We start from the raw sequence: 12460 nt of genomic DNA, 5'->3' as shown, positions 1-12460 counted from the left end.
TCTTATACCAGCTCTTTAAGGAAGCTTTTTAAGGAGCAAGTGAGAAAGCATCCAGGTAAGATTTATATCTTGCATGTCCACTCTCATAGTGGACTTCCAGGTCCTACTTTTTATGGAAATTCAAAGACAGATAGCCTTTTAATCCTGTTAGTCAATACTCCTTTATTTCAGGAAGCCCAAGAATCTCATTCTAAATATCATCAGGCTGCTAAAGCTTTACATTTGCATTTTGGGATAACAAAAGAGGAAGCTAGGAGCCTGTACAGTAAAAGCCTGTACAGCTTGACTTTCTTTCTACGGTCCTATGCTCCCTCCAGGGAAGAACCCTCATGGCTTGAGACCCAGTGAAATTTGGCAAATGGATGTGACCCATTATAAATCTTTTGGTCATCTGTCCTTTATCCATATTGTAGTAGACACATTTTCAGGATTTACTTTTGCAATACCAGAAGCAAAAGAGACTGCCTGAGTAGTCACTGAATTCCTTATACAAGCTTTTGCAATTATAGGTGTGCCACAAGCAATAAAAACAGATAATGGACATGCATATACGTCTAAACATTTTGCACACTTTTATGCTCAGTATCAGATTTTACACACCACCAGCATCCCTTTTAATCCTCAAAGACAAGCAATTGTAGAGAGAAGAAACAGACATCAAGACATTCCCCCAAAAACAAAAGGGGCAGTCGCAGGTAATCCTAAAGAACTTTTAAATTTAGCTGTTTACACTATTTTTTTATTTTTGATAAAATGCACTGGCTTTGGCAGAGAGGTTTTATAACCCACCAGAAGGGCAGTGTCCAATGTGAGCAGTTCTACTATCTTTAGATAATCGCCAGGTGATATGGAGAGATCCAGAAAGTGGTGAATGGAAGGGACCAGATAGGTTAATTGCTTGGGGGAGAGGGTTTGCTTGTATCTCTACAGATGGAGAAGGAATCGGATGCCAATGAGCCATATTTGCTTTGTCCATTGGAGAAGACGACCCTTGAAACAAAGGAAAAGACCCACAAAACATCAGATGGTTCCATCTCTGACTTCACATGCCACTGAAAAAGCATGGCTGTTAACCCAATTTGTATGGCAATTGACTCATGAACATCAAAAATGGTTGAGATTGATGCAGGACTTCAAAACCCTCAGGAATCATTGGATTCTCTGACACAGAATGAGACTGTTGCAGGACTTCAAGATCTTCAGGAATCATTGAATTCCTTAACACGTAAGACTGCTGCAAGACTTTAAAACCTGCAAGATTCATTGGTCCTGGAAGCTCAGGTCCATTAAGTGATGGACAATTGGTTTTGGGGTATCTCTTGGCTGCTGAAGGAGGTATATGTGTGATTGTTATTTATATACCCTCCTTCTAGGACTTATGGACATGTATATGTCCTTATATTGATTCAAGTTTGTTACATCACTACTAGTCTGTGTAATATTACTATGTGCTTGTGTAATATCTCCCATGGATTTGTGTGTATCTATTTCAAATAAGACCTTTCAGCCCAAAGGAAACCTGCTAGTAATATCTGATTTGACTCCCCATTTTCCTTTGGTGCCCATCTCCCTTCCTGAGAAGTCAGGGAAAGTGTGATCATCTCTTTTTGATATTTTCACCTTCCTTCCTAGAAGTCAAGGAAGGGGTGACCACCTGGGTTCTAAAACAAAAGTGGGAGATGTAGAAGATTGCAGATATTAGGGAACTCTCAGAAAAATATATTTGAAGGAAAGATACTTATAGCAGGGTATTAACTCAGTGTGATTGATGAGATGAGGTTTCTCTACTTCACCTATACTTAATACTTAATATTATATAATGGTTCTACAATTGGCATATGCTCAGTGGGCTGCAGTGATGTGATTGTACTAAGATATTTAAGGGCTGAAAGGACTGGAGAGTTCGAGGTTGAACTTGGACTTAGACTCCAGACTCCATCTTTGACTATCTTGATTGTGGCTCTCCTGCCTTCATCACTTCTCCATCTAAAACCCAGGCTTGTCCAGAGATCCTCCAGAAAGCTAGTCCAGACACTACACATCTCCAATCCAGTGAAGCAGGAACAGGTCTGGGGACCTCTTACTCAGCAACAGTACTTGCAGTTTCTAGAACTCTCTGTCCAGAATCACCAAAAATGACTTTGAAGGTCAGCAGAAAAGGTCTGTGGAACCAGTGCAATCCAAGCAGAGGCCATTCTAGTGCAGCTCCAGCCTCAGTGCCAGATATGATAAAGCAAAACAAAAAAACACATTAAAAAAAAGAAAATGTTAAATATCTCACTGCAAAAACAACTGACCTGAAAAAACAGATTCAGGAGAGGTAATTTAGGAATTATTGATCTATTGAAAGTAATCAAAAAAGAGTATGAACTTTTTCTTTCAAGAAATTATCAAAGAAAATAGTCTTGATATTCCAGAACTAGAGGGCAAAATAAAAATAGAAAATCCACCTATCACCTCCTGAAAAAGATCCCAAAGTGAAAACTCCTAGAAATATTATTGAAAATGCTGGAACTCCCAGGTCAAAGGGAAAACTTTGCAAGTTTTCCAGAACATCCAGAAACAATTCAAGTACAGAGGAGCCACAGTCAGGATAAGACAAAATTTAGCTGCTTCTTCATTAAAGGACTCAAGGGCTTGAAATGTAATATTCTTGAGAGCAATGGAGCTAGAATTACAACCAAGAATCACTTATCCAGCAAAACTGAATATAATTCTTGAGGGTAAAATGTGTACTTTCAATGAAATACATTTTCAAGCATTTGTGATGAAAAATGAGAGCAGAATGGAAAATCTGACTTTCAAAATAGGGCTCTGGAGAAGCATAGGAAACTAATCAGGAAAAGTGATATCATAAGGAACTTAAGGTTTATCTGTTTAGTTTCCTCCATGAGAGGAATATACTTGTAACTCATTAGAACTAAGTAACTTTATGTCAGTTAGGAATATATATATAGACAGAAAGTATGGGTGTGAGTTGAATATGAAGGAATAATATCTTTCAAAAATGATGAAATTAAAAGTGAGAGAAGATTGTCCTGGGAAAAAGGGAAAGGGACAAGTGGAATTGTTTAAATTATCTGCCATAAAATAAAGACATGAAAAAGCTTTTAAAGTGGAGGGGGAAAGAGGAGAGGGAATGTGAATGAATCTTACTCTCATCAGAATTGGCTTGAAAAGGAAATAACATATTCTCAATATGGATATAGAAATCTATCTTACTCTGTAGAAAAATAGGAAAATCATGGGATTTGGGGAGAGAAGGTAATGAAGGTGATTAAAGAAAGGAAGTAGTCAGCAGCAAGGAAGAAGAGCCAAGGTGAAGAAATTAAGAGAATAGAATAAATGTAATTTTGAAGCAAGTTTCACTGATAAGACCTTATTTCTCCAACATAGAGGGAACTGAGTCAAATTTATAAAAAAATAAGAGCCATGCCCCAACTGATAAATGAGCAAAATATATGATCTAGGGGTATAGATAAGAAATTTATGCATATCCTTTGACCTAACAATGCCACTGATAGGTATGAAATACCAAAAGAGATTTTTTAAAAATAAGAAAAGGATGTATATGTGCCAAAAATATTCATTGGCTCTCTTCTCAGGGCAAAAAATTGAAAATTGAGGGAACACTCATAAATTAGTGAATGGCTGAATAAATTGTGATATGATTGTCATGGAATTTTATTATTCTATGGGAAATGAGAAGCAGGAAGCTCTCAGAAAAAAAAAACTTGGAAAGTCCTCCATGAACTTAAGCAAAGTGAACTATACTGTATCCAAAGTAATAGCACAATAGAACAAAACACTAATAGCAATGTTCTGGGATGACCAACTGTAATTGACTGCTATTCTCATAGGTACAATGATCCATATCTATGCTAAAAGACTTAATGATGAAAAATCCTACCTATTCCCAGAGAAGAAACCAATTGTGTCTGAATGTAGATTGAAGCATTCTTTCTGTCTCTGTATCTGTCTCTGTCTCTCTTTTTATCTGACTCTCACTTTCTCATTTCTTGATTTTTTTAAATTAGGATAGGAGATCTAGGTTTTCTTTCACAACATGACTTTTATGGAAATGTTTTGCATAACTTCACATATGATTTCTTAATGGGACTTATAGATAGGGAAATAATATTAAATAAATTTTTAAAAAAGAGATTACAGGGACTTGTCACCAGCATAATACACCTTAGTCAAGTGATATTTGTACTAGAAATGCAAGGCTAGTTTAATATCAGAAAATCTATGAGCATAATTGACCAAATCTATGAGCATAAATAACCAAACAGAAATCTTATGACTAACTCAATATGTGCAGAAAAACCCCAAAATGCCAATACACATTCCTATTAAAAAATAAAACAAAACATGATAGCATAGGAATAAATGGAGTTTTCTTCAAAATAAAAATACTATCTATCTAAAATCCCATTCAAAATAAGGGAGTCTATTGCTAAAAAAAACCCAGGAATTATCTGAATACAATTACAAAATACTTTTGACACCAAATCAAATCTAAACAATAATATCAATTGCTCATGGGTAGATCTGCCAATATAAGAAAAAATATAATTTTACTTACATTCATTTACTTATTCAGTACCATGAAAACTATCAAAAATCATGATAGAACTAGAAGAAAAATCATCTGCTAAAACAAAAAATTATACCAAAGGAATTAATGAAAAGAAAATATTAAGGAAAGAAGCCTAGATAACAAATTTTCAACTACATTCTCAAGCAATAATAATAAAAATATTCTGATACTGCTCAAGAAAGATGGTAGTGGATACATTGAAGATTAAGCATGTAAGATACAGTAGTCAATGTCCATAGTAGCCTAATGGTTGATAAAACCAGAGACCTTACCCTTTCCAAAGACCTTATCCTTTGGGATAAGAATAACTATTTGACAAAAATGCCTGGAAAAACAGAAATGCAATTTAAAACAACTCTGAAGTGTTAAGTTAGCTAATATTGTAAAAAAAGAAAAATGACAAAAGTTGGAGAATATATAGGAAAATTGGGACACTAATGCAATATTGTGAAACTGTAAACTAAGGTAAGAAAACTTTGAATACCCTTTGATCTAGCAATGCTAGGTCGGTATCCCAAGATCATCATTAAAAAAAAAGCAAAGGATCCTTTTTAATGTACAAAATACATATACAAAAATATTTACAGCAGTCTTTTTTACGGTCACAAAATATTGAAAATTGAGGGAATGCCCAGAGACTGAAGAATAGCTGAACAAACTAATGTATGACTGGAATAGAATATTACTGTGTGGTAAAAAAAATGGTGAATAGGCAGATTTCAGACAAACTTGGAAAGATTTGTATGAACATATGCAAAGCTGAGATGAGTAGAAGCAGGAAAACATTGTATACATTAACAAAAACACTGTGTGATGATCAAGTATAAATAACTCAGCTCTTTTCAGCAATACAATGATCCAAGATAAGTATAAAGGACTCAGGAAGAAAAATTCTATTCACATCCATATAAGGAATTTACAGACTCCATAGATTGCAACATATTTTTTCCACTTTATTCTTTTTTGTGGATTTTTTTTTTTTGTCTTTTGATCTGTTTCTTCTTTGAAAACTAATGTGGAAATAAGTTTGACATGATAATAGCACATGCACGTGTTTCTATTGGGCTTATATCCCAAAGAAATACTAAAGAAGGGAAAGGGACCTGTATGTGCCAAAATGTTTGTAGCAGCCCTGTTTGTAGTGGCTAGAAACTGGAAAATGAATGGATGCCCATCAATTGGAGAATGGCTGGGTAAATTGTGGTATATGAATGTTATGGAATATTATTGTTCTGTAAGAAATGACCAGCAGGATGAATACAGAGAGGACTGGCGAGACTTACATGAACTGATGCTAAGTGAAATGAGCAGAACCAGGAGATCATTATACACTTCGACAACGATATTGTATGAGGACATATTTTGATGGAAGTGGATTTCTTTGACAAAGAGACCTGAGTTTCAATTGATAAATGACGGACAAAAGCAGCTACACCCAAAGAAAGAACACTGGGAAACGAATGTAAACTATCTGCATTTTTGTTTTTCTTCCCGGATTATTTATACCTTCTGAATCCAATTCTCCCTACGCAACAAGAGAACTGTTCGGTTCTGCAAACATATATTGTATCTAGGATATACTGCAACATATCCAACATATAAAGGACTGCTTGCCATCTAGGGGAGGGGGTGGAGGGAGGGAGGGGAAAAAAAAATCGGAACAGAAACGAGTGTCAATATAATGTAATTATTAAAAAAAAAAAAAGAAAATAAAAAAAAAATAGCACATGCACAACCTATATCAACTTACCATTTTCAGAGGATGGGAGGGGAGGCAAAGAATGAGAAAAATTTGTAATTCAAAATCTTGTAAAATTGAATGCTAAAATTTTCTTGACATGTAAGTAGTAAAGTTAACATATTCAAAAGGAAAGGCTCAAAAAGAGACTATAAACATCTTTTGAAATCTCAGCTCTTTTAGTTTTTAATTCTTCAATATTTATGTTTTATTTTACTAGGAAGTGATCTTTCCCACTGTTTTGGAATCTTTCCATTTTTCAAATACCTTTAAAAATTATTCTGAAGTTCCTTTTTAACTGTGCTTTCTCTGCCAGTGTTTTTTTTTTTTTTTTTTTTCATTAGGTATCTGGTTCAGGTTTAGCCACTCTTCCCGAATCAGACTTTTGAAGTACCACGTCCCATTCCTCACAGAGAATATCAGGCAGTGAGTTCAATGGATCAAAATGATCAACTATTGGTCATAATGAAAATACAAATATTAGTTCTGTTCAATTTCATATTTATTCATTGTCACTCTTTCAATTTCATAGACAAATGCTCTCATGTAAAACAGCCTACAGGATAATTCTCTTCTTAACAGAATTTCATTTCTTTGTGAAGCAATACTAGTCTTCATCTTTTATCTTCTTCCTGAAATTTTTGCAAATTGTTTTGGCAAAGATACTGTTTCACAGGCAATTTCTGGCCTATTGTGGCCTCTTCTTTGGGACAGTGGTTTAGTATTTAATTAATATGTCCATTTTCCATTTTGAAGAATTGATAAGCTTGTTTAATTACAACAGGTAATAGTTATTATATCCACTATTTGTGTTTCATCTTTATGCTTTATTATTTGTATTAATTTTGACATTATCTCTGGCAGATATGATCTGAATGACCATAGACCATAGACAACTAATTCTGAAATTATTCCAACAATGTAACCATAAATTTTTGTCTATTAGGATAATGTCAGTTTTGTGTTTGGAGTTGAGTTGTTATTAGTATTGTGTTTTGTTTTGTTTTTTTTGGAGTTATCAACTCATTTCCTCCCATTCCGATATTAAAATAAAGCAAGATTTAATGACACATTCCACCAAAATTTTTAATTTTGTTCAATAAGTAATTATTGGCATTAAGCTAGATGTAAATAATGAGACATATGATCACCTAAAGTGTTTGTTGTCCTCCATAGAGTCCAAATAGAATAGATTGTATGTGATGGCAAAGATTTCCAAATACTCCTATTTGGGGATGACATTGTGCTAACTGCATCAAGGCTTGGAATATAACTGATGAAATCAAATTTAGTAAAAAGAGACAGGCCAAAGTTTCCACATAGAAAAAGTAAATGGAAAGTACTTTCCACATTCTATGTAATTTAATGGGAAGCTCCATTTAGTTTACCTATATCTTTGTAGATGTATTTATACATATAGACATACATACACACACACAAACACACACACACACACACACACACACACACACACACACACACACACACTGCCTGCATGGGCATTGAAGAACAACTTACTGATCTCAAAATTGTTGGGAAAATAAAATCCAATTGGATCTTATTTGAGAAACCACAGATCACTTCTAATGATCACACTGCCACAAAAGCTCATTTTATAAATACCAATATTCTTTCAAGAATGCTATTTGTTCATACTAATTTTTTAAAAATCCAAAATCCAAACACATGATTTCAGAAGAATCAAAATTGTATAATGGACATATTCATGGGGAGGATAAGTAGGTGTAGGCAATAATGATTTTGATGTAATAAGTGGTATCAAAGACATTCATGAACAGAAAAAACAGGTGGGCTAATATTGTATTGAAAATAAAAGCTAGACAGCATGAGTATTAAAAGAACCTCCTCAAGTATTAAAAGAACCAGGGGAATGATTCAATGTGTTTTCTTCATCCTTTATGAAGAATTTATGGAATGACAAAAGTCATGTAGGATGAGAAGGTATGGAAGGATTAAAATATGAATCAGATTTTATCAGATGAATATCCACAATCATTCTTTTATTTATTTGCATTTGTCAATGTGCATATTCTTAAGGGAAAAGGAGAAGAAAATACATGCTACAATCCTCATAAGTGACATGAAGATTATTTTGTAAAAGTAAATCAATTGAATCACAAGAGCACAAAACTTCTATGGAATAATTTTTAAATAATTTAAAATCAATAAAGAAAGCTGCATATAGAAATCAGCAATAAACCAACAAATCATGTATGTCCACATACAGTTTTCTCTCACAAATTCATAGTTTTTCTTAATAGACATTTTTCACTCTTTTGTAATGATAATCAATTTCATTTTATTTATTAAGTGTTCAATGATTTAAGTTTTTCTTATTGCTTTTTAAATTTTATTTTATTTTTTTCGTTGAGACATTTGGGGTTAAGTGACTTGCCCAGGGTCACACAGCTAGGAAGTGTTAAGTATCTAAGATTAGAATTGAACTCAGATCCTCCTGACTTCAGGACTGGTGCTCTATCCACTGCGCCACCTAGCTGCTCCTGTTTTTTTTTTTTTTAAATTAAGCTTTAATTACTGTACCTTTTAGTGTTATCCGTGGCATTCACATTTGCTCCCATCTTTAAGAGAAGTTCTACCAGTTCATAGCTCCTTTTCATAACTGCAAACATAAATGGTGTAAAGCCTTCCTGCAAAATCATAATAAAGACACTGTTGCAGAAAGCAAGAATTCCATATTTACTTCAATTCAGCTTATAACATTTTCTGAATATCTTGTGAATTTGCTAATGACGTATTGAGTATAGTACAATTGAACCTTGGGCATAAATCCTGCTTTTGTTAAGTTAATTCTATGTGATCATAAAGCAAATTATTTCGATTCTCTGCACCCCAAGTTTCTTTTTATGTTAAATGATAGAATAAAACTAGATATCTTTGGGATTCCTTCTAGCTATTTATCTATAATTAGAAGGTAGAAATCCAGGATTTCTAAGAGACCACTTTATTTTTCATTTTCATATATTTCATGAGTATTTTCCTTTCTCATCATCTTCATTTCACAATTAATTATTGTCCAAATGCAGCCAATGTTATTTCCTAAGAATTCTGTGCTAAAGTAAAGCTATACCCTGGCTGAGTTTAAAAGTTGACTTTTACCCATATCTTTATCTTTATCTTTACCCATTCCCCTCAAGTATATACAAATAAACTCAAAATGAAACAAATTTTAAAAAACTCTTTTCTTGAGAGGGTTAAACAGGAAGAAAGTCATTCACCAGCCATTTCCCCTCTTACCAACTCTCCTAATAAGTTTTGTTTTTTTTTCTCTCAAGTGGCAGTAATTAAGAATTAATCCTTTTCTTAAAAATCAGGAGTTATTCAGTAGTTCTAGAAATAAAATGGTATAGTCATTAGAAAAAAGAAAACACATACTTAAAATTTTGTTCCTGTGAAAAGTCTGTGTCTGTGTAATTATATCTAGTAGGAACAAATTTCAAAAAAATTTCCTAAAAATTTATAGCATTTTTTAGTGAGAAATTCATGTTGTAAAGGTTTACATGTAGAAAAGCATTAAAGGCAATATTTTGTAGACAACTATTGCATTCTGGGGAGCAGACCTAATATATCATGCCAAAAACATTCTGGAAAGACAGATGTGATAGAACAGCTAGCTAGCTTCAAAACCAGTAAGACCTAGATTCAGAGGCTGCTGCTGACACACCAATACTGACTGAGTGACTCTGCGGTACTCTAAGACACTTCCTAACACAGGGTTTCTTAACTTTTTTCAAAATAATGTTTTTAAACGCCTAAAATATGTAGAAAACAAAAGAAAACAAAAATATTTTTGTCTTTTTTAAAGTTAATGAAACCCAGCTGAAGAATCCCTACTCTGAGATTAAATCATCTGGTCTAAATCAGTAGATGGAATTTCCTCAATTAGGAGTTTCAGTGTGAATGAAATCTCCTCTAGTGTCATGCCCACTCTTCTCCTTCCTCACCCCACCACCCTGTATTAGAAAATTCTAGATTAGAAAAGGCTAATGAATTTTTGACTACAAAATAATTTTAATTTATTTTCATTAAAGAAAAGCTTCCATGAACAAATGAATTTTAAAATATGTGAATTAGACACTATTTGATTATACATTTTAGCTGATAATTTATTTTATTATACAAGAGGTTGGCTTCTACCTTGTTTTTTGCTTCAATATCAGCTTTATATGTAAGTAGTTTTTCTACCATGGCTACGTTCTGATCAAAGGCAGCGTAGTGAAGTGCAGTGTTGTTGTTGTGGTCCCCAAGATTAGGATTTGCACCATGTTTGAGCAAGATTATTGCACATTCCTCTTGATGACACAGTACTGCCTGTCAGTATAATACAAAGAGATAAAAAAAATTGTAATACAAAATTTTGTACATTCAAGCATCATTAGTGATATTTAAATAAATTAGTAAAGCATATTTTAACCAAAATAAAAAAATCAAAATGCATTTCATTGAACTGCATGGTCAACTAAAACAGACCTTGATTAAAGGTGTTAGACTGTCTTTGTCCTGCAGGTCTACTTTGCATTTTCTCTCTACTAAAAGAGATACAATATCTGGATATCCTTTAGCACAGGCCAGGTGAAGAGGTGTTCTACAGAAATGAGAGAACAATGTGATTATTTGATAATATACTATAATAATCAAAATTGTTCTATTGTTATTAGTATAATATTTAATATAACATGCATGAGTATTCTTATGCCTAAACTGTAAATCATTGCTAAAATGAAATATGAATATGATGGACAAAATTGCCACAGAGGGAAGAATATCCAGATAGATTTTGATTTCACTACAGATTAGCACAGGAACTTTGTTCAGTTTCTGACCTTGGCTGGTTAATCTCTCCTGAAGCAAGTTGCTGACACCTAATACTTTGGGGAATTCACCACACTGATATAACAAGTGTTATAACTAAGTAGTGCAGACATCCTACTGGCATAGTGCACGTAGCTCAGAACTCAAGAGGTCAAGAAACCTGCCAGCCTCAGCCTTTCTGATACCTGAGATTACAAGTGGGCTTAACTCTACTTGGATGTTAAGCATAATAACTTCTTTCCACTAAGAAATATCCTTCCACAATTACAAAATATTTAGCAAAGCAGCTACCTCAGAAAATCCTTTACATATTTGCACAAGTACATGTACACATACGTGTGCATTCTCCACTAAGGCTTACTGAAATGCAGCCTTGTAACAGTTGAAGTGGCTCTCTGTTGCTACAGGCTATTCCAGCAGGGTAAACATGTTGGTAGTTCTACCATGCTGGAAAGGTTTGCAGTGAAAGCCTGGTATGTCTGCTCTTCACAGACCTACCTAATAAGGTCATAAAGATAATACCAGGTTGGTCAAAAGACCATGTATTTTCTCCTCGTTTCTATTTCCCTTAAAAATATGCACATTGACAAATATAAATGGATATTCATACTCCTGATTCAGATTTTAATGCTTCCATGCTTTCTCATCCTATATGACTTTTGTCATTCCATAAATTCTTCATAAAGGATGCAAGAAACACACCAAATCATTCTCCTGGTTCTTTTAATACTTGAGGACCAGTGCAGTACTCATGCTCTCTAGCTTTTATTTTCAATACAAGATTAGCCCACCTGCTTTTCTGTTCACAAAAAAATTAAAATAATTCCTTTAACCTACCAAAATCCTAAATTCTTGAAACCAGATTTTTTTATCCACATTTTCAAGTTAAAATAAAGATTTAGAACATGATTTCCACATATAAAGACAGGTTAATAAAACAGGTATAAAATATATGACCATAATGTCAGAAGACTGGTTTGTCATGTGTAATTTGTAGAATCAGTTCTTTACTCTTTTTGCACAACTCATACAACTGTCCAATGTCTCATGGGATATAGACTGGATGTGTGGTTTTATCTGAGGGAACTTCTTTTATAATGCCTTCTCTACCACTTAGAATCTTTAAAAATTGCTTCAGTCATTGAGAAGTGAATTGATTTGCCCACAGTCACAAATAGCCAATGTATGTCAGAGGAAGGACTTGATCCTAGTAGGTCTTCCCAAGTTCCAGAATAGCTTTCTATCCACCATATTGTGCTGCCTTTCCT

The 12460-nt window shown here is 33.7% G+C and overlaps 1 protein-coding gene across 1 annotated transcript in view; it reads right to left on the bottom strand.

The window, feature by feature from the left end:
- Positions 1 to 12460, bottom strand: part of LOC127538719 (ankyrin repeat domain-containing protein 7-like) — a 47096-nt gene that overhangs the window by 20560 nt on the left and 14076 nt on the right. Inside the window, exons 2-4 of the mRNA XM_051962472.1 lie at positions 10851 to 10965; positions 10518 to 10691; positions 8904 to 9010 (exon numbers count right to left, since the gene is read on the bottom strand). Coding sequence (XP_051818432.1) covers positions 8904 to 9010; positions 10518 to 10691; positions 10851 to 10965 — 396 coding nt within the window. The remainder of the gene's footprint in view (positions 1 to 8903; positions 9011 to 10517; positions 10692 to 10850; positions 10966 to 12460) is intronic.

This window comes from Antechinus flavipes, chromosome 5 (assembly GCF_016432865.1).
Source record: "Antechinus flavipes isolate AdamAnt ecotype Samford, QLD, Australia chromosome 5, AdamAnt_v2, whole genome shotgun sequence".
Taxonomy (NCBI): domain Eukaryota; kingdom Metazoa; phylum Chordata; class Mammalia; order Dasyuromorphia; family Dasyuridae; genus Antechinus; species Antechinus flavipes.
The sequence above is the reverse complement of the archived record's forward strand: the minus strand, read 5'-3'. Positions and strand labels throughout refer to the sequence as shown.